At 37.7% G+C, this 23851-nt stretch overlaps 1 protein-coding gene across 4 annotated transcripts in view; it reads left to right on the top strand.

Annotated features, from left to right (window-relative positions):
* LOC129722356 (calmodulin-binding transcription activator 1) overlaps window positions 1-23851 on the top strand; it is a 511905-nt gene that overhangs the window by 82104 nt on the left and 405950 nt on the right. For all 4 annotated transcript variants that reach the window (XM_055675739.1, XM_055675738.1, XM_055675736.1 and 1 more), the window contains exon 4: window positions 21781-22722. In XM_055675739.1, coding sequence (XP_055531714.1) covers window positions 21781-22722 — 942 coding nt within the window. The remainder of the gene's footprint in view (window positions 1-21780; window positions 22723-23851) is intronic.

The following is a 23851-nucleotide window of genomic DNA, read 5'->3' as shown; positions in this document are numbered from 1 at the left end:
CCATAATATTTTGACACCCCTCCTTCTTTTGGAAGGGAGGAGTACCATACAACAATATACAATATCGCACGCTTAGCCTTGGGACTAATAGCGGTCTCGATCAACTAGATTAGTTGAGAGAATTCGTTATCGATATTGTTTTAGGCACATTTTACATGTGTAGGATAAGTACAACGACACACCGTGCCCCAGTGCTGAGTCGAGAAAATTTCCAGCTCGAAAAGATCCTCGACTCGATCGGGAATCGAACCCGATATCACAACCGTGTGGGAGAGCTAGCCGACCGACATCGCTAACCACAAAGCTACGGGGACCACAAATGTGCCATACAAATCAAAAACACTAATTTCTGCACATCTCGAGAACTAACCGAGTAAAGGGAACTAAATTTAGCATGTGAATGTTTTTAGGGGTAACAAATATGTCCATAATGGTTCGACACCCCTTCCTTTTCTGGAAATGAAACACAAATTTCTGCACATCTCGAGAGCTAACCAACTAAATAGAACAAAATTCGGCAGGTGAATGTTTTTAGAGGTAACAAATATGTTCCATGATCGACCTCAGGCAACATTTTGGTTTGTAAGATGGCAACTTTCGGTTCCTGGAAAACAGCCAAAAATGGTCGATTTGCACCCAATATAACAATATCCGGATTTAGAATGATACACTGGAGCTAAAGTCGACCACAGATACCATATTGAATTCTAAGATGGCGACTTCCAGTATTGGGTGTTATTCGATCATTTTCGGCTGTTTCCCAGGAACATGTGCTTCCAGAAGAGGGAGGGGCGTCGAACCATTATGGTCATATTTGTTACCCCTAAAAACATTCACATGCTAAATTTGGTTCCCTTTACTCGGTTAGCTCTCGAGATGTGCAGAAATTTGTGTTTCATTTGTATGGCACATTTGTGGTCCCCGTAGCTTTGTGGTTAGCGATGTCGGTCGGCTAGCTCTCCCACACGGTTGTGATATCGGGTTCGATTCCCGATCGAGTCGAGGATCTTTTCGAGCTGGAAATTTTCTCGACTTTTGTTACCTCTAAAAATATTCAACCAGAATGACGCTCAGAGACCAGAAATTATCTTAAATACCATTTTGAAATCCAAGTGGCGCCCTCCGGTTTGTGAAAAACAGCTTAAAATAACCAAATACCATCCAATATTAGTATCTCTGGAACCAGAATAACGCAGTGAGCTTACAATTGACCTCAGGCGCCATTTTTAATTGCTCAATGGCAACTTCTAGAAAACAGTTGAAAATGACCGAATAATACTCAATATGGATATTTCCGTAATCGAGATGATGCATACAAACCAAACCTGGACACCATTCTGAATTTGAAGAAGACCACTTTTAGTTTGTGGAAAACAATCAAAATAACTAAATACCTCCCATGTGGGTATTTCCGGTGTCAGACTGATGCCAGAAAGTCTGCTGAAAATGACCGAATACCACCCAATCTAAACATATAAAAATGCAGCTCTGTCTGTCTGTCTGTCTGATTCATTTAGGCTTGAAAACTACTGAACCGATCGGCGTGAAATTTTGTATATAGGGGTTTTAGGGGCCGAGAAAGATAGTTTGAGACCCCTCTCTCATCTGGAAGGGAAGGATCCTATACCAATGAAAAACAAATTCATGCACATCTCGAAAACTTGCCAAACAAATGGAACCAAATTTGGCATGTGGATGTTTGAAGGAGTGACAAATATCTGCTTTGAACACTGCTACATTACTTATTTTTTACCCGGTATCTGTTTGGGGACAATCGTGCCAGTTTGAGTCGTTTGATGGTCCTATACATGAATAATCTGTTCAAAATTAAATGTGACAGCTTTTTTCTGATCAATATGTTGCTCATTCTAGCAAAATACAAAATCTTGATTTGTTCTCTACTTGAATCCACTGCAATTTTTCTCAAAAACAAAAAGAAAAGGGAAACACTGCCTTTATCACTTTAAACACGTGTCGCAATCAAAACAAACAGAGCTGCTTAACGGGGTAGGCCTCCCGATGTGAAAAGAGGCACCCAAATGTGTGTATCACTTTCACAGTGATACCCTGTAAAATTTTGATTTTGTTTTTCTATGATATATCTTTATTCGGTTTAGCTCATATTATCTGATGGCCCTCGTGGTTCTGTGGTTAGCGATGTCGGTCGGCTAGCCGACCCGATTGCCGATCGGGTCGGGGGTCTTTTCGAGCTGGAAATTTTCTCGACTCAGCACTGAGGGTTGGTGTAAAAGCGAAGCAAAAATTTAAATTTCACAAAGTAGTTTCCTCATTTTTCACTCATTTAGACACCTGAATATCCTTTGGGAAAGACCTCGCGTCACAAGTGGCTTGGTACCAGCGTGAGTTGCATATATTTATGCATATAAAAATGAACTTCTGTCTGTCTGTGTGTGATTTATATTGATCTGGGAATGACTAACCTGATAGGCGTAAAAATTTGTATGTAGGATTTTTTACGGCCGAGTTCCTTTGATGGTTTGAGACCCCTCTCTTCTCTAAAATCCCAAAATACAAATAAAACACAAAATTCTGAATTATTCGAAACCAACTCAACATAAGAAATGCTATATTTCAGGTAGCCAGTTTAGCGGCGATTAATTAGTAGAAAAACCGGTACCCATATTCTCACTTATTTATCGCCGCTGGGATATCAACCTGAAATATAGATTTTCTTATGTAAAATTGGTCAACAAATTGATTAGTGATGGATTCATTTAATGTAGGGCTCGAGAAATGATCTGTTTTGCCTCATTCTTGCGTATTTTCGGAAATATAGACCCTTTCCCGTGCCCTGCTTAGGATGAAAATATCACCAGTCAGTTTATTGGCCAATTTTACATAAGAAATGCTAGATTTCAGGATGATGTACGGAAGCCAAAAATCGACCCCGGACACACTATTTTGATTTCTATAATGGTTACTTCCGATTCTGGAATTTGTGTACGATGCCTTCCAAGGATTGACCATTTTCAATGTTACAGTTGCTTGCATAATTAGGGCTTGATAATTTTTAAGGTTTGATCATGCTTTTGATGTCGTTTGGAAGCAAATAACAAAAGCTGTTGGGTGTGCTGAGCAGGGTTATGGAAATGACTGCAATACAGTGACAGTTAATTTTCAACTAATCCGGCTCTCATTGTATTGCACAGCTGTACACGTTCGGTAAACAGTCCGACAGCAACTGACGACAGCACACACATGCAACTCTAAACGTGCTGTTATTTTTCATCTTATTTATGTTCATCCTCATCCTCAAAATGAACAAAACAAGGCTGTCATGTCTGAACGAACAAAATACATGCGCAAGAATGAGCTGTCGTGGGCAACACAAGACCGTTCCAATATTTTAAATGGAATGTAATGGATGAACTTTAATTAGGTTCTTAATTGGCCCTCAAAATGACAATTTGTTGTTTAGTTTAATATCGCATATAATGCTGATTGCTATCCCCTTGCTCTTTGCTATCCCCTAGATTGGGAATAAGGCATTCCTTAGATAACATAGTGGAAAGCTGTTTCGGCGCATATATTTTAAATGCTGCTGTACCTACTACTGATGCTGCCTGCTACCGCATAAAGGCAACTTTTTACCAGAGAAGTGCCGCTGCACCAGCTGGCCCTATCACTATGACTACCGCTGCCGTACAAAGGCAACGTTTTAGTAGGGGAAATGCCACTACACCTTCCGTAGCTGGCGGGTGCTGCCACTATCGATGCTGATACCCGCTGCAGCTACTGCTACAGCTATCACTGTTGCTATTCGCTGCCACTGCTGCTGCTAAGTAAGGACTGTCCTAGTCGCTATCCAGAACTAATATGACTGGTTTAGACAAAAGCAGGCCAAATATTATCATCCCGGTTTACCCGGTTATATAATTCTGTCGATCGTGCTAGGGAAAGCAAGCATTAGGTGACCAATTGAAGGTCGAGTTCTGCGTTGGAACAAGGCTAGACAGTTTTCAATAGTGCAATAGTTCGAATAATCTAATTATAGTTTTCTACGTTCGGGCGGATGCATAAATGATTTTCCAATCGATTGCTACAAGAACGGAGGTAATCCATTGAAAACTAACCTGCTTATTATCATTTGAAATTGGACAACTTTTGAACTTTTTCTGTTTTTTAGATTTTCATTTTATATCCCTATGTAACGAAGCTAGTACATTCATAAAAATAGAAGAGCAATGAATTAACTTTAACATTCTGATCATTTTTTGAAATCGTATGCTGGTTTGAGTAATTACAAGAGTTGAAGCAGTTTTGGTTAGCCAAGTTTTGATGAAAAACACACGGTCCATGAGAAAGTAACGATTTTCAGTTAACGAGGAGTTCATCAATTTGATTACACAAATGCAGTTTCTTTACTTAATCCACACGGGCTTTCAAATAAACATAACTTGAATCTTTTTCAACAACTTTATGTGAACAATGCAGTGGTCTGGTCTGAACGGGAATTGCTCATTGTTTTTAATTGCCATGTTATTTTTTTTTAAATCGGACTTGTTTCTGTTTGTCTTGAAAATTGCACTTAATTTTTCCATTGTTTTTACTTAGACAAGCACCTTACACTCGTAATTCTTTCTGTATTTCTGTCACGAAGTGTCTCGCGAGTTAATAAAAATGTAATGGTAAAGTTAAACCTAACTTACCCTCATTTTTGTCACACATGACTAAGTATTAGTTTCCTATATTATTAAGTGTTATCAAGCATGTATAAAAATGTGTGTTCATAAATACCGCTGATAGGCAAAAAAAAACTATTTTCTCATGGCTGCTACAACTAAGAGTGAAACGAAGAACACAACAATCCTAGTTCACATTCTGGAAATGGGTTTCCTCTTCCCGTAGCTTTTCTACTCCGTGCAAATAAAATGCAGCACGCGCTGCTCTAATGTAAATTACACCTATGGCTGCGCCCAGCAGCAAGCTTTATGTACCAGTCAAACTTTTAACCAGAAATACTCTCGTAAATAAGACAATACGAGAAGGTCGGCGAAAGTTTTCGCGAAATGAAACGTAATTGTATGTGCAGACTAGGCAATTTTAATGTCGGCGAAAAGTTTCTGCATCTTGCTTTCCGTTTTCGCTATTTGTGCAGCACAAACAAGCGAACAACCAGTGGGAAAACTTTTCTCCAGGGGGAAGATGACTTTTGAATTGCGTGTCACTGAACATGAACGTTCGGGCGGGCCTAAAATAACAAAACAAAAATAAGAAAAATGGAAAACGTTGGTTTGATTCAAATTTAGAGAGGCTAATTTCGCAATTCAAAAGCGTCAAGTGGAAATTCCCATTTTTCAAGTGGAAATTCCCATCGAATTTTAGGGACGTTACCAATCGATAGAAACTGGTAATTAGACTAGTGTTCGAACACACTTGTTAGCCGTGAGGCGATATTTACGGGTTATTTGTTTCCTAATTTACTTCGACAATCTGGAGCGTATTGGTTGTAAAGTTCGCACGGTCGCCAGGTAAAGCCATGTTTTCCGACCTTCGATTGGCAGACGTGGGCGAAGTGATTCGTTTTCTACTATAGCGCCATCTTTGTACAACCCAACTGTTCTCTACAATGACAATATGGGATATTGTGATGTTTTGTTCCTATTTTATGTAGCATTCTGTGGCGACAAATGAGAAGTGTTAGGAAATGGGGGTTTTAGGGTTAAATAGGTAAATACTGTCATTATTATTAACTGGATACTTTTAGGTTAACATTTGTATGTATTACAGTAATTTAGCGACTTTGTATAGTTTTGTTGTATTTAAATGCGTATATTGTCTCAAGACATTTTTTCGAAAAACTCGAATTATACCACTAACTCTTACTAACAGTTGCCGTTGCACTTCATCGTAAAGGTGAAACGCAAACAGTTCCAGCCAAGCTAGTTTAGATTTTAGTTTGTAACAATCATAAACAAGCGCTGTTCATCCCATTCATTTCCGATGCCGCTTTGACATAAAGCTGGTGAAGTTGGAAGCAAGCTCGAATCCTTGCCGAAGCTTTGTGCGGCAGCATATCGACACTGTCGACATTAGTGGCTAACGGGTGAACGAGACTATTTGGAGTTTAATCGTTCTTACAGCCTTTACGTGCAGTACGTTATACACGTCGCCGTTCGTTTTACTAAGGGTCTCGTTGTATCCGCGTGCCGTTGCCATCGATGTTCCGGTTGGTGGCTTTGTCTAGCGACACGTTCCAAAAGTAAACGAATAAACGGTGCCTGTCTCGGCTCTTGCTGTGGGTTGTTATTTTCGAAATTTTATTACCCTTAGATTTGTTTGCGATCAAAATTAGTTGAACATTTCATTGAACGAAAATAATTACATTGGATGTGGGTGGTTGGGTTCGTGGAAAATGAACTATTCAAACAAATCATTATCATCTGTGCGTTAAACAGTAGAAATATAAAACATTTATTTGTTGCTCCTATTCTAAAAAAAGCCTAATTTTTTCAAAATAAGAATCACTGATATATTTTTTCCAACAAAATCAATTTCAAAAGAAACAAAAAATCTAAAAATGTTCGAAATGCTAAAAAACAGCTTACGTTAGATATTTTAGAGAAAATAAAAAAAAAGGATTTCGAACGAATGATAGATGCTCTTCAATTCGAGTCAATTAAGAGTGAAAAATCGTTATAGACATTACTTTCGTCCCGAATTCGGCTACCCATATAATACTTGTCTACCGCCGTTGCTGGAGCTGAAGCATTGACCCCTTAAATATCATGCTCCAAAATTGTTATTGCCCCTTCTAATATAAGCAGTTCCTAAGGCGGCAGTCGGGGTTCACGTATGTTTCCTTCGTGAAAGTCGATTTCTATCTCGAAAACTAACTTTTGCTGGCCCGCTGCCAGCACTTCTTTTTATAGCTGTGTCGTCACGGTGGTCAGCACCGGATCGGACATGATCTACTACGGTGGCCGGCTGCAATCCCTGATGCAGGGAAACAGAAGGAGATGCTAATTTCTAGAACCCGGTAGTAAATTAGACTCACTTTGCGGTCTCACAAACAGGGCCAAAACAAACACTGTTTTGAACCGCAAACCGAAATGAGCTAATCTACATAGCAAATTATTTTCCTGCCCCTTTTTACCGCGTCGACTACTTTGAGAGAAGGGAGTACTTATTTTTGTTTAACTTCTGACCTGACCCGAAAGTGAATAGCACCCTGTTTCTCTTGGCAAATTAATAAAATAATAACCGCACCATTTGTCACCTGTGCCGTCAACCACACTCAGATATGAATATTATATATCTTTTTATACTTCCTCATGTTCTAAGTATAGTGAGTGAGAAGGGAAATTTTTCTACCGAATTGCTCAATAATGACAGAGTTTGGGTGATATGCAAATCAAAGTTGGGTTTTAACCACCTTGAAATCGTCGTAGTTTTTCACCGTTCAATTGGCTGTAATATTACGCCTAGTTACGGCATATTCGTGTGCACGGGGGTGGTTTCTGGAGTTCTTTATAGAAAGATGGAAGAAAACAAAAAGCTTTTGATGGAATTGGCTCATTGAATAATTTGTAAATGCCAAGGTCACATTAATTTAACACAGTACTCGCACCTCTATTAAAAATTCATACAATTTATCGAGACATTAGAAATGTTCAAGCACAGGGCATCAGTAAAAATACTTCGTTAGAATATCCTTATAAACATTTTTATTTAGCTAAAATCATGCGTAACAATAAGACTTATTTATAGCATGAAATTGAATTCAATTAGGGACCACTCATATTTCACGTGGACAGATTTTTGACGATTTTGACTCTCTTCTCGCCCTCAGTGGACAATTGTCCCCATATATTTTGAAAAATTTTGTTTGGACCGTGGACATTTTACAAGCCCAACTTAGGAGTTCTGAAAAATTTTTAAACTTTGGCTAACAAATTCCCAATAGGTAGACAAATTGAAGATTCATCTGAATCTTTAAAAATCTGTTTGTAAGATAAGACAAAATATATTGGCATCGGAAAAAGCTGCAGTTGTATTTTAATTATTAAACTAGGCACAATCATAGATGTAATCTCTGATAAATGGGCTTCTATAAGATTAAATTAGAACGCGCCTAAACGGGTCTGTTAGTATAATAAATAAGCTAGGACAGCTACTGAATATATAGTCTAAAAACCTGAAAAAATTTGAACAGGTTGGTTATAAGACACCATAGAGTACTTAGAGGAATTGCTCATATGTAAAGACTGCAAAAATTTTCCAAGCAAAATATATTTAGGTGTAAAGATTTTCAGCAGAATAATCCAATTGGAGTTTTTATTGAAGTGAACTCTCTTTCCCGCTTCTACTTAGTCGTTAGTCTAACCCATTAACTCCATCCTGTCTTCCAGTCACCAGTCACCAGTGAACAGCCTCTAGGTGTCAGCCTGCTTGACAAAAAATTTAGCGTTTTTGGCTTTCTACAAATTATAAGTGGCCACATCGGGCTTCAAATAGCATCGAACACAAATTAGCGGTTTCAAATAATAACTTTGGGAAGTATTTAATTATTTTCATCACCTTTTTAGAGCTTTTCAGAGACTGAAAGGTGCCATCTTGGGTTTTAAAATAGCATCGTACATCAATATTCAGTCCCCAGTTCAAAAAATATCAATTTTGGGGAATATTTGAACATTTGAAAGTCGGCATCTCGAGTCTCAAAACATCGTCGGACACCGATAACCGGTTTTCAAAGCTTCGGAAATACCAATGTTAGGCGGTTTGAGAACATTTTCCACAGAGTTATACGGCTTCCCGGAAACCGTTAGTCGCCATCTTGGATTCGAAAATAGCGTCGAACTTGATGTTTTGATCTTTGGACATCAACTTTCGGCCTTCAAAGTCCAATCCAGCGTTGTCAAGCGAGCGAGAAACAAAACCTTCCACTCCTTTCTGCTTGGGAATAAAATGTGTGCTAGTTTCTCTAATCGTTTTCACATACACTTTCGAGAAACTTTTTGTTATTCACGCACTTGCCAGAGCAGCAGCCAGCATACAATCGCTCACGAATTCTTTTTTGTCTTTCTACTAACGAGGAGTACGCTAATAGGGATATGCGAGTAGGAGTACTCGAATAAAAGTACTTTACTAGGGGTGCTTGAAAAAATGTGCCCGAAAACGAAAATGCTCTCTTCACCGGCTCACGCAAGCGATTTGTCGATTGCTGAACTATAGCCCAGCAATTTTGCTTCATGCATCGACAGCCAAAAGTGGGGTAGAGAATCTGTATAGTATCGCATGTTAAAACGTGTAGAGTATCGGACTATCTACCCGTCGAAATACTTTTTTGTCACTCCGCTTCATCGCGTCACGTCACTCCGCATCATCGCAATGCATCTTGAAACAATCATCTTCGGCTAGTCGTGCTCGCGACTAAAGGAGTGCACGCGAGCAGGAGAGTATACGAGAGTGTGTTGTTCATGTGTTCGTGAGCAAATGTCGGCTCACGTTCGTACGAGAAAACTCGCAAGTATCAACACTCGGTGGTTGAAAGAAGGGCAAAAAAACGAGGAACAGTTCGAATGAGGTATCTCCAGTGTGTGATTTTGGTAGAAGTGAGAACCAAAGCTGCGAATTTTCACTGTCAGCAACAGAATATCAGTTGAAATTGGAGGCTGTGAATATCGATTTCAGCACGAACAAGCTGAGAAATTACTTTCAGGTTTGATCGGTTGACAGTGGTAATACTCACTACTGCAATTTCGCACGCGCTCTGTTGTATTAGCGATGTTTATGTGTTTCAGAATGTAGATGCTCATTTATTTCATCGGCTTTATGCATTGGATTGGCACAGATCAAATGTATTCAACATGTTTCTAGACAATATCATTTTATCACTGACAGGATTTTCAAGAAGAATTGTCACGGGTGGCACTCAATATCAGTCTCAATCTGAGAGAATGAGATTGCTGTTGTGTGATATTAATTTTGCAGTTTCGAAATTTCCCAGCTCTGGTGATAACACCACTATCGCATGCTTTTTGTAATTGAGTTTAACAACACTGCTCCAAACAAGATCGAGAGACCGAGAATAATCAAATTAATTCAAAAAATTCCTCATATGCATGAAAAATCTTGACTTTTGACTCCCTCCTGCCTTAGAGGTCACCTTTTCCCCATTCCAATATTTCTATGACCACTTCATTTGTACAAAGAATACGTGTGCCTTGTGGAAACCGATTCCGGCGAATTGAAGGCCGGCTTTAGATGAAACGGACGTTGTCTTTGCCTTTGTTGCCTTGACTAGACATTGAAACTTGCAAATTGCTACAACTAGGCGACGCTGTACAAAGGATAGAATGACGGAATGACGGAATTTGAAAAAAACGGACAGACTGCGCTGCACTCTGTTTGTAGGTGTACAGACGAAAGTTTTGCGAACAGTACATTAGTTTTTCGTCTATAGTATAACCGTCAACAATATGCTTGTTATATGCTGAGATAGCAATCGACTTCTTTCTAGTAGCGCGCAGTTTTTAGGTTACAGCGAATGCAGCTTTTGGCTGTGAAATTATTTTCAGTTGATTTTTTAATATTAACTAATGCGACCTACAAAAATCTACCGAAATTCCTCGTTTTCTCCACTTTCGCACAAATCCCTGCTCAAATATAGTCTGTTAGGTTAGATTTATACATATAATTCACTGCAATTCACTTTCTAAACTCCAATGATAAATTTTGGTTCGTAAATTTGTTTCGACGTGAATGCAGTTAGTCTCTTATTAACCGTCTGCCGCTTCTGCCCGCGCGACAGCTTCACTTTCGTTTTGGGTATCAACTTCACTATCGAAGATATTGGTAGCTGACACAGCAATGCTGCAATGACTAGTAAATTGACGTGTGCCACTATTCTGATAACACCAATGGCACTTCTTAGCGCACCGAAACCATTCATTATAAGTTGTAAAAAATGTGGGTGAAATTGAATTCTGTTTTGAACAAGGGAAATGGTAGAAAATAATAACTACTTCAATTGATTAATTTTGAGGCTCTGAAAAGTGCCATTGATGTGTCACAATAGTGACACCAGCAAGTTTGTTTCATTGTGTTTATCCTTATATGGACACGTTCGCGCAATCGATAGTTACTGCTGCGACCAATAAACTCAAAAAATCTTTCTCCTCTGGATCTGATTGGATTCAAACCGTTGTGTTCTGTCGATGTATTGTTGCATTAGTTTACCCACGCTCAGGCCCGTAGCTACCATATGGGCTAGGATGGGCTTAGCCCCCCCCCCACGCGTTCGCATTGCCCCTAGCGAAATTTTTCTAATTCGTATAAATAAAGCGAATACTTTACCTATTCACATATTCTAGATTAGCTTTTGACGTAGGACTACGTCTAACCGCACTATATCGAGATACATTCCGCGAAAACTAAAACCAAGATGTAACGTCGGAATGAAAGATTTCAAAAGGTTATACTGATGCAACCAAATGATGGATTACAATAATCAATAGGTCGTTGGATTGATAAAATGATGGACAATTTTCTGATTCTTCAATTTTCATTTTCACCTCATTGTTAAACAGTGAAAATTGAATAAAAGTTTCAAGGTCGAATTTTCACCAACAATGTACCAATCATATGCGAGCACGCCTGGCACAGACTTCATGAATAGACACCAACTGCCTGCTGTGATATCCTGTATAGCAGTGGCAAAAAAATAATTGATAGAATCTCCCCGTCCCAATAGGTCAACTAATGTTAGCTTGCATGAGCCTAGACTATTTTGATGTCTTGAAGGTGAAGCTTTGTCGGGAAGTTCGTAGCAACCTCCACTATCAAACAGTATTACGTACTGCTGTTAATAAATATGTTAATGTTAATAAAACTGATGTCTTGAAGGAAAATATGATGGCACCGGCAACAGTACTGCACCGAGCAATGTATGAACAGATCGCTGGTTACTCGTCGTCTATCAGTGCAGAAAAACTCGATATTCATTTTTGTGCAGTCAAGCCAAGTGAAAACTACATTGCCGCTATTGACGCATAGTGGGGTGTGAAACACAATCGAATTGCCGTTTGAATTGTCTTCTTCTTGTTTCGTATAGCAGCAAATATCAGAATTCAATATGATTTTTCGGGTGCCGCAAAATACGCTGCGCCGCCGGGGACATCAAAATGCGTTGTTCATTTTTGAACTCTACACTCTGCTTTTTTCTGATTTATTTAAGTAACTGAACATAGGGTATTTAAAAGACAATAGAAAACCAAAATGCTCCGTACAGATCTTTGAATAAGTAGTTAAATAAGCTGTACTGATGATTATATTTTACTAGCTAAATGAATTGACTCCAATATGACAATAACAGTTGCATCCCGCGGTGGCGGTATAGAGGAAAACCAAATTCATTTCATCCTGACATTAGTGTTCCGACATTAGTATTTGTATTTTTCATTTGGATTTTTTTTTTAAATTAGCATTTGCAAGAAAATATTTTTTCCATAACCTTACTTGTATTTGAACAACGCTATGCAAACATTAATTGCTGAGGCTAATCTTGTGCATCACTCTAGCCCAGTTTATTTTCGAAGATAACAGACATATAACTTTCAAATATGGTATCTTCGTTGTTCTTTGGTATCTTGAAACTGATCAAATTTTTTCTGATTGAGTTTTAGGTGATAGTAATCTCATCTGTAGAAGATACTATGATTTTTATGTTGAAAAAGTGCTCTTTTCAAAATGTTATTACTAAGTAAGCTGCAAACGGTTGCACTTGCAATAAGTTTCGTCTGATAGCTCGAAGTTTAGTCTTTAATAATTGTGAAGATACTCAGTGGCCGTCAGTGGCCTGAAATATGTGGTGGTTTTTAGTTTCTTACGATTGTTGATTCAAAAAATCAGTTTTTCAGGTTTATTCTTATTTTATCCACGTAATACCACTTGGGTATGTTCAGCAAAGTTTTAGATAATAGTAAAATAGGCAACTTTGCTTAAAACACCGAAACGCATGATGTAATTCAATGGAATATGTTATGATTTTAGGGCACATTTTTTAGCACACCATTACAAACCAATCAGCAAACTCGCTTGGGATTCATATTTTTGAACTTTTGTGATGTTCATGGGACATTTTCATAATTAATTAAGAGCCAGTTCGCGAAGACCGCAACTAGGTCTTGTTTCGAAGTTCTCCGATCGGACTGAAACTTCCACGGTTTGTTTATCTTTATAATAGAACAATGTTTTGCATAATGTCAGATTTTTTGAAAAGGGGTAAGTGGGGTAAAAAAGCACGTCAAAAATTAATGTCCAAAAATTGCTAAAAACTTAAAATTGATATAACTTTGTGAAAACTGAATCGATTTTCATGAAAATTGGCATGTTTATTCTACTTTATAAAGGGAACGAAATGAAAGTAATTGGAGTTGCATTAGTGTATTAGTGCATAAAGAACAATGACACAAAACGGAATTTCGCTTCTCGCACAATGGGTTAGAAATGATGGTCAATGACATATTATAGAAAATTTGGATTTTCTCAGGCATCTTTATAACGGCGCATTTTTCGAATATATCTAATGAAAGCTCTTGAGTTGCACTACAAAACGTATCATTTGGATTTTAATCCTAGATCTGTTGGCAATAGAAAAACTGCTGTGAAAATCACCTTATATTTTTAGAAAAATGCGAATATTTCATCATGTATTCTCGATAGCAACTTCCAATCACTTTCATTTTGTTCCCTTTATAAAGTAGAATAAACATGCCAATTTTCATGAAAATCGATTCAGTTTTCACAAAGTTATAACAATTTTAAGTTTTTAGCAATTTTTGGACGTCATTTTTTGACGTGCTTTTTTACCCCACTTACCCCTTTTCAAAAAATCTGACATTATGCAAAACATTGTTCTATTATATGCATAAACAAACTCTGAAAGTTTCAGTCCAATCGGAGAACCTCGATACAACCTCCCTTGTAAAGGTGGTTGCGGTTCTCGCGAACTGGCTCTTAATGTATATGGAAATTTTGCATTCACTTGAAAACTTTGCATTTTCTCAAAAACTCTAATTTATTACAAATTTAAAATACAATGAAAATTAAATTTCAAAATCTTCAGAAGATTCATCTTGAACCTCTGAACTGTCTGAACCACTGTCTCCTACCAAATTTATACCTAACAAATACTTTGCATCTTGAGATGATATTTTGGAATTTTGTTTGGTATTTTTAAACATACTGGAGATGAGTGGGTCCGAAGATACCAACAAACGGCGAATAAGGTCGAGATTCAAGATAGTTCTTGAGCATTTTCTGGTGTTATCTCATCGGTATCGCTTGAGATCTTTGTTTCTCGATTTCTGAGCCTCTTCGGAAAGTTGACCTATTGGAACATTAAACTGTTCAAAAATTTCGCTGCCGTGGATAAGTATTTTTTGCACAGAAGCTGGCATATAGTACCACGGGTATAGATGCACTAGATATGTTGCTGTCTCTGCACAATATTCGGAAAACCGCTTAGTGTTGATTTCGCATCCAGATGCTAACACCTGATAATACATTTGCATTTCAATTTTAGGTTGAAAACTGTAGTTCTACCTTTATATTACCTGCAATATTGCTCCGCATCGTTCCAAAGCTTTTACATTTAGCCCAGTTATGCATGCCGTTTAAGAAGTATTGGAAAAGAAACGACGAGCAGTGTTTCCATCATTTGATGTCCCTGTTTCTTCTGGCTTTGGTTTAACATTTCAAAAATAGATGAGTTTACCCGAAGAATCATAACATATTCCATTGAAAAGCATCATGCGTTTCGGTGTCTCAAGCAAAGTTGCTTATTTTACTATTATCTAAAACTTTGCTGAACATACCCAAGTGGTATTACGTGGATAAAATAAGAATAAACCTGAAAAACTGATTTTTTGAATCAACAATCGTAAGAAACTAAAAACCACCACATATTTCAGGCCACTGACGGCCACTGAGTATCTTCACAATTATTAAAGACTAAACTTCGAGCTATCAGACGAAACTTATGGCAAGTGCAACCGTTTGCAGCTTACTTAGTAATAACATTTTGAAAAGAGCACTTTTTCAACATAAATATCATAGTATCTTCTACAGATGAGATCTAAACGAATAAGTGTCTACAGAAAAGTTGTTTGTTTTACTACATCTAAAACTTTGCTTAACATACCCATGTTATATAATGTGGTTTAAGTGTGAAAAAGTCCAAAAAACTAATTTTAAGGTACTACTTCCAAAGACCATATCATATCTCAATAAATTGAAGCCATGGCAACTTGATATATAAAGCAAACTTTTTTAAAATTTCAAGTACTACAACATTGTAGAACACATTTATTCGCTACCGGTTCAAATAAAAAGTTAATTTTTCTAAATACAGTTTCACCTTAAAAAACAAAATGGCGAATATTCCAATAAGTTGTGAAATCAAAATCAGTCATCATCAAGTCATCAGAACAAACCGAAAGGCTAAAATGCACACAAACGTCACAAAATAATTAGGTTCACGAATTTCCGCTTTTAAACCACTGTGCAGCGGTGATTCAGCGATCTTAAGCAAAGTTTTGCAGAAGGGAATTACATTATTTGGGCCTAACGAAAAATTGTCAGCGGAACTGAGGCGATTGATAGACGATTGTTCAAGAATTTCTGGAGTGAACTTGAATAAATTTTATTCTTCAATTGATAATTAAATTGTAAACGATTGTTTGAAACTTTTTATTAATAAACTTTATTTGAAATCTCATTTTTGCTAAGGATTTTTTCCTGGGAAATGAGATTTTTCATTCCCGTTTCCCGGGAAATCTATTCTCGGGAATATTGCAAACCCTCATTTAAGCTGAACGTATTACTTTTAAATTACTTCTTTAACACAAAAACGTCAGTGAAATTTCTGTGCCCCACCACGCAAAACGGAGTAGCTACGGCTCTGCCCACGCTGCTTAATTTTTAATAGCTCATTCAAAAAGCATAAATTCCTGAAAATCTAGAACCGATCATTTCTTGTTCCGGTGATTAAATGTGGAAATAAAAGTAATATCCGGAAATACCGTGAGATTACAAATCTCTGCTGCATCGAAAATGTTTTTCGATTTCAAAGTCTTCTATGTAGCTGGATTGAAGTGTTATATTTCTACAGACCAACATGGTTTTATGCCTAGATGTTTGGTTATCACGAACTTCTGGAATCTACTCATTCTTGTTTCACACAAAAGCAAGGCAAATCACTCGCAATTTGATCTTCTCTTCATTATACACAAACTTCGCAGCCAACTTCAACTGTTTTAGTGTTCGAGACGGTTGCGGAGCTAGCGCTATGATCCTACTGACACTAACAGTCTCTGTTTAAACAGACTTGTTTTACACAACTGGAAGCAAAATGCCAAGTGGAGGTGGTTTATACGTTTATACGGTTTAGCCGTATTCGACAAAATTGATCACTGTATACTATTGCGCAAAATAATCCTGCTTGGGTGCTTCGTACAGCTTAGTTGCATGGCTTATTCCAGACCTGTGTGACCGATTACTTCGGGTGAAATTGGGAGCGTGTACCCCAACTCCGTTAGTCAACTTAAGTGGCGTACCTCAAGGAAGTAACTGGAGGCCGTTGCTTTTACGAATATTTTCATATGTCGTCAGTATTTTGCTTGGTGATGAATGTAAACTTAGACATGCGGGTCACCTCAAACTATATTTCGTCGTGAAATGCGTGGAAGATTGTCACCATTTGCAGCAGTTACTGGATATGTTTGTAGAATGGTGCAATCGTAATAAGCTGATTGTCAACATTCCTAAATGCTCTGTAATGCTCTGTAATGGAGTCGTGCTCAAAATGGTTCAAGAGATGAATGACTTGGGTGTGATAATGGATAAAGAACTTTCCTTTGCTAGTCATCGATACGCCGTCATTGTTAAGACTGGTTTAAAACCAAAATAGCTTGGAAGCTCTGTATTGTTCTTTAGTGCATCCCAACTTAGAGAATGCCTCACCTCTTCACGCAAAAAGGATAGATTATGAGAAGACAAATTCTTATCGTAACTTTGAGTATCTCTTACATAATTGATATTACATGAAACAGATTTCAAATAAGTTAATCTAACGTCGAGATAAAATTGTTTATCTCGACGTTAGATTAACTTGGGGTAATTGGGGCAAAACTTACATGTTGCTCGCATTTTACGTGAATCAGACACCTACCAATCGATTCCTGAGACTTTTTCACCCAATATCAATATAGATTTTAACTACAACTCTTAGATATTAGCGCATTACCATTAATGCTCATATATACTCGACATTATTTCGCTTTGTGAAATATACTAAAACCATGCCAAAACCGTTCCGGCGACATCCAAAAATTACGTAACGCTCATAGGGAAAAGGGGGGTATCCTTGAGCGTTACAATTTGTTACATAGGGGAGGGGGGACGTAATATCAGCATTACGTGACAAAAAAATCTTTGGAGAGACTTTTCAAAAACTTGCATTTTTATTGAGCAAATTAGTATATTTATTGAGCAAAGTTAGTGTTGGCGTTACGTTTTGTTACATATGGGGTGGGGTCTAAAATTTGGGTTTATTGCGTTACGTAATTTATGGAAGTCGACAATCACCGATTTGAGCTCAGTTTTTATCCGACTTAAGATATGTTTTTCTTAAAAGATGGATTAGAAAATGCTTATATGTGGACAAACTCTTGGAGTTTGATATTTGCATCGAAAATCGAAAATTTCCGATTTCTCAAAAATTCAAAATGGCGCTACTGCACAGTGTCAAGAGATAGAGAAATGGTTTATTCGGCATCGTTTTAGAACGTGCAAAAATATGAAACTTTGCTGAACAAACAAAATTCCTATCTTCATTGGGTACAGAGTTACAGAGTATTATCTATGAAAGTTAATTTTTGCACTTATCTTCTGTTAGTTACATTTTATGAGAAAACGTCGTTGTTAAGAAGCATTTCTGCATACAAAACACACGTTTTTGTTGGAGACCACACATCTCTAGGATTTTTCCTTACAAAGTTATAGCATATTTTAGCTTATTTTTTCGATAACTTTGAGAATGTATAAAGTAAAAAGGTGCAGGTAGAATCATGATGTCAATACTTTTTCGCGAAGTTTAGCATGAGTGCTCAAAACTGTTATAAGTTCCATCCGTCCCAATTCACCTTATCTTTATTTGATACGTTGTTGAAGTTATCGAAAAAATATGCCGAAATGTGCTATAACTTTGAAAGGAAAAGTCCTGAAGATGTGTAGTAAAACGTGTGTTTTGTATGTCCAAATGCTTCTTTAGAACAACGTTTTCTTGTAAAATATAACTAACAAAAGTTAAGTACAAAAAACTAACTTTCAAGTAACTTTTACACAAAATACTCTGTAACTCTGTTCCCAATAAATATAGGAATTTTGTTTGTTCAGCAAAGTTTCATATTTTTGCACGTTCTAAAACTTTGCCGAATAAACCATTTCTCTATCATTTAACACAAAAAAGTTAGTATATTTGATATATGAAAATCTACTGTAATATATGCTCGCCGTACTCTAATATGGGTGGATGGGGACAAATGGAACCTGAAGGAGTTTATAGTACTTCAGCTTAACTTCAAGGAAAAGTATTGACATCATGATTCCAATGGCTTTTATTCAACCTATACGTTCTTGAAGATATCGGAAAAATAAGCTAAAATATGATATAACTTTGTAAGGAAAAGTCCTGGAGATATATCATCTTTGGCAAAAAAGTGTGTTTTGTGTGCCCCAACAATTCCTCCGAACTGAACTTTCGTGTAAAATGTAACTAACAAAAGTTAAGTACAAAAAACTAACTTTTAAAAAAGTTCCATGTAATATACTTTATGACTTTGTACCGAAAAAAGATAGGATTTTCATTTGTTCAACAAAGTTTCATATTTTTGAATTTTATACAACTTTTTCGAATAAACTATTCTTTTATCTCTTCATACAAAAAAGTAAATATTTTATTTTTAATATAGTAAACTCTTCTTAGTTTTTGACAATTTGGGATTATGCGGGTCATACATACAAACAATTGCTACGAAGACATTATTAAGCTAGGATGAAGGTGAAAGGCGCTATGAATTAAGTTCCACTTTTTGCCTTATTGGACCACTGTGCACTGTTGCCACTTAAGGTGAAATGTGTTCAAACTCGGGGAAATTTGTTTTTGCGTCAAAATGAATCAAAAAATCATACATCGAAGCCAAGGCAAAAACTGTAACAATGTGTAATGATATATTTATATTCATTAAGTCTTTTATGTTAGATGGATAAAATAAACTAATCACTAAATAACACATATTACAAGTAAACACACGCTACCAGCACACGCACAACTAACTCTTAGCAGTGCCCAGACGGCTGAAAACGAACGCGTCAGACCCGAATAGAATTACTATAATATTCGGATATGTTCAGAAGTGCTACATATATGCGTGTAAGACGGTGCTTTCCACACAAACGGAAGATCCAAAATCTAGCGCTTTAGAAGGTGATATCCAATTACCAGTGCGCTATGGAAGACTGCGATCAAATTGTATGATTAAATTCGATTAAAAAGACCGAGTCCCAACCTTAAACGATCATGCAGAGATTGAGTGATTCGTTATCACTAGAAACATATTAAATTATTTCAAATACAGTGCTGGGTCTCTATTCCAGTTTACATTACACGAATGAGCGGCAAAAACTTCACGAATGTAATACATTTGAAATCGCCACTTGCTGCACTGCGCTGCTCTGCTTGCTGCTGATCGATTTAGTTGCCAGTAAATCATCAACCTGCAACAGTAACCAGACATATAATGAAGACTAAATGTCTGCTTGCTAGTTTTTTTTTTACGCGACTTCTGATAGTCAAACTTCCGGTAGGCGTGTCGTTGTGCACTCAAGCGAGCAAAACATCGACACCAACAAATCGTTTGTATATTTCAGTGTCGGTTGTGCTGGGGAAGAATGGAAGTTATTGTTTGTTTATTTTCATTTAGACTGAGACTGTGAGTTTCGTGTTATATTTGGTCTTGTTTTCTGCTCTGGTTATTCCAAATATGCATTTAAAAGATTTCAGCGTTAGCGGCACAAAATCACAATTTTCCGCATTTGGTGCACGCATAGCTAATTTCTTAATCCAATGCTGTGAGAATGAAGAAAGTCCGTTGGAAACTGACTAAGTTTTTGGCATTTGAAAGTGGACAATTTTTGAGACGCTTCCATTTTCACCCCTATGTTGCCGTAAGTCATAACTTTACGTCAAAAATGTGATTGTAGTATGAGTTCAAAGCTTATTTACAAAATGCCAAGCTAATCAAAATAAGAATATAGTTGCCATGGACTCTTGTTATGATAGTAATAACAGTTAAATTGTTGTAAAATTTATCAAAAATAAATGCCTCCTCCCACACGAAAATCCTTTGCACGGCTATGCCCATAGAAGATGTCATTGAAACAGCTCATAATAGCCTAGGAGGGAAAAAATCCTCAAGAGTGGGTCGGTCCGGGCGTCGATCTGTCCCTGGTTCTACCCGTTGCGTTGGTCCATTTTACCGCTATTCATTTGTCTACGTGACTAGTTTCTGCTGTTCACAGTGGAACGTGGTGGAAGTGACTTTTTGCAGAAGCCGCAAAGCCACTGTGAAAGATGGGCAACGGTCGGGATGAAATTAAATTCTCCGAGTTACAATTTGCTGTGCTTTGTATGTTTCTTTCCACAAGCCACGCAACCAGGCTGCGGGATGAGATCTGTCATCGCGACTAGACCGGTCCAGTTAGAAGGGTTGCTCGTTTATTAAAAGACATCGTAAAAATGGGTAGGTGTGTCCTCTGAATAACTGTTTGAAAGTTTGTTTCCATTTTAAACTAGAAAATTATCCTGTCAAATAAATCGTTTAATTTCAAACGTAATTCAAAGCGTTTTGTGCGGCGCACAAAAAGAGCAAAAAAAAATGAACTGGATGTTTTACTGTTAACCCGAAATCAAATGTAATAAAGTCGATTCTTTGGATTGGGAGGTGTTACATCATTTGGCTTATTTAAAAAAAATGACGTGGCTCAGCTCAATGAAGGGATGATGGATGTTCGTTAAAACTTACTTCCGGTATCGCGTCACGTCAGTTTCAATGCCTTTGGACCTGAAAAACTGTACAACAATCGAACAGGTAATGCCATTCCTCATCCTTCGATAGAGTGTCTCGAAGGCACTTGAGTCAAAGTGAGCCATTCAACTCCGACTGTCTGTGCATCGATCTGTTACTATCCAAAGCCAGTGCTGTCTTATGCCAACTTGATACTTTTGGGAAGGTGCATATCCATTGAAGTTGGAAAAAATAGAATTGATTGACAACGAACGATTTCACAGCTGACTGAGGCCTTTCAATCTGGTCGTATCTGGCGGGTTCAACTTAAAAAGAACTATGACAGTTACAAAGTAAATCATTGGTCGGAGTGTTGTGGAAGAAAGTTAGGAATAAAATTTGAGAAGGGGCGCAAATCGGTTGGAATACCAATAGAAGGGTGATTGATTTTACGAGCTTTTATGTAGCTTTGTTCAATGGTGTACAGTTTATGACCTAAAAGTAGGTCTTTGGGCTGTGAACATGCTTGTAAAAAAGAATCAAGCGGAAAACTGTTGCAATAACTTTATTCAGACTTTTTGTTGCTGTTAATAATCGAAATTTAAAGCTCTGAATGTTGTTGATAGAAAAATTTGATTTATGTCTAATTTATCAGAAATTACTCATGGCTGCTCTAATTACTCTATTCCAGGTCCCCCAGCGGAAGAAGGAAACAATGCCGTATCCACACCCGGTCTTGCGGTCAGCGCTAGTGAGCTCACCAAAATGGTCGCCACCCCAACGCCGGTTACCGCCCCCGGGGGAGCCATCATTACGGGACTGGACAGCAAAAGTGTCACCATTACGGAAGCGGCCTCCCGGCAGTTTCAGTCGCAAATTCAGCTTCAGCAGGCACAAGCGGCGGCGGTTCAGACGGCCTCGTCCTCGGTCCAGCCCCAGCACAGCAACATCATTCTGGTGCGTGGCTCGCGGTCCGAAAATGGACAAATTATTCTGCAAAACACCCACGAACTGCTCAGCCTGTTGAACGACGAAGACAAACCTATTCTTCTCCAGCATCAACGTTTGAAGACAAAACCGGCACCGGAAGTGGCGTCCAGCGCAGGAAACACAATCCTGTTCCAGCCGGCAATCAAAAACAGTGCCGTCGATGGGACAATTCTGCTGCAATCAGATGGCATCAAGAAAACGGCTATCACCTCGGAGGGAGGTCCAATCTTCCTCCAGCAGCGGCTTACTAAAAACGGGTCCACCGAAGGACCGATACTACTTCGTACGCTTAAACGCATAGATAAATCGCAATCTATTTTGGTAATTCGTAACGCTACAACTACTGCTTCAGTCGCTAATGCTTCCAGTACTTCTTCCGCTTCCATTGTCGCAAATGCCACCACCGCCGGTGTTACCGTCAGCGCAGCGACATTGGCCAGCTCGTCTAATGCTACCCTCGTTAAGGCTAAACCTCTGCAGGTACAGAGTCAAGCCACGGTCGTCAACATTGGCTCCAAAGCAAATACCGTTACTGCTTCCGCTTCCTCCGCACGGGACGAAGCCGAAGGCAAGAAGGAATCGACTGCCGGTGCCACGGTAGCGAAAGTCATTCAGAAGCCGATCAATTTACCGCTCGGGGCAGGTGAGTGTGTATTTTGTTTCACTTAAATACTCTGTCAGGTGGAAGGGAGTAGAAACAACAAACATCACGATTGGCAGCGATATATCACAACAGTTGCAATTTGTCTCGGCATGAGAAAAAAAAGTGCTGCTGCTAAAGGACAGATGTTTGACAGTTTCTTCCTTTCTCCAATTGGTGCGAGCATATATTTTCGATACGGTTCAGTAACGGTGTGCCGGTGTCCAGCATCGGCATGAAATATATCTACATTTAATTCATCTTAACGAATGCTTCAATTTTTTTATTAAATTCTTATTTCAATAAGACTCATTGAACGGTTAAAAAATTAATACAAAATCAATTGAACCATGAATAAACTTAAAATTAATTATATAAGCTATAAAAATTTAAATTGTAATAAAAATGTTCCTGAAGCTATTCAAGTGAGCTGAAAGAACGTTTGTATTGTATTGAACAATTTTATGATTTGAATCGGTTGCAGTCTGTGACACAAATAAAATTTCCAAATGTGTTATGTAACAATAACATGTTAAAGAGTTCTAGCTTATTTAGTTTTTTGAAGTACTGGTATGGAAGTAACAAGTAAAATAGAATAAAGAAACAAGCACATTTTATTTCAATTAACAAGAAATGTTGAAAATTTTGCTGAAAAATACCATAAATTAAAATAAAATCGACAAATTGCGCAAAACGAAAGCGAAAAAAACTGTACGGCTTAGGAAAAAAACAAGTGAAACGTAACTGAAAAATTAATATCACAAAACACTGAAGACAATGGCAATTCAAGAATTCATATAGCAAAAGATTATAAACATTGAAATCAAATTGAAAAACATGAAAAATTCGAACAATATAACAGAAGGGTTGTGTGCAAAGTCAAGACCACAAGGTTGTTTGTTACTTTACTTACATTATTACATTAGAGAATGATCGCAAGCGATAATTTAGAAGTAAACATCTCTTTTGACATAGGACTATGTCTTACTGCACTTCTGACATAATAATTATCATATCTTTTCAATTTCAAACCAGGGAAAATTAAAATTAAAATCAATTGGAAACGTAGTGGTTGTTTATTTTCGAACCTTGTTGTAAGAGACTCCACCATTTTTACAAGTGATACCCTTTT

Source organism: Wyeomyia smithii, chromosome 2 (genome assembly GCF_029784165.1).
Source record: "Wyeomyia smithii strain HCP4-BCI-WySm-NY-G18 chromosome 2, ASM2978416v1, whole genome shotgun sequence".
Lineage (NCBI taxonomy): Eukaryota > Metazoa > Arthropoda > Insecta > Diptera > Culicidae > Wyeomyia > Wyeomyia smithii.
This window is presented reverse-complemented; position numbering and strand designations above follow the sequence as displayed.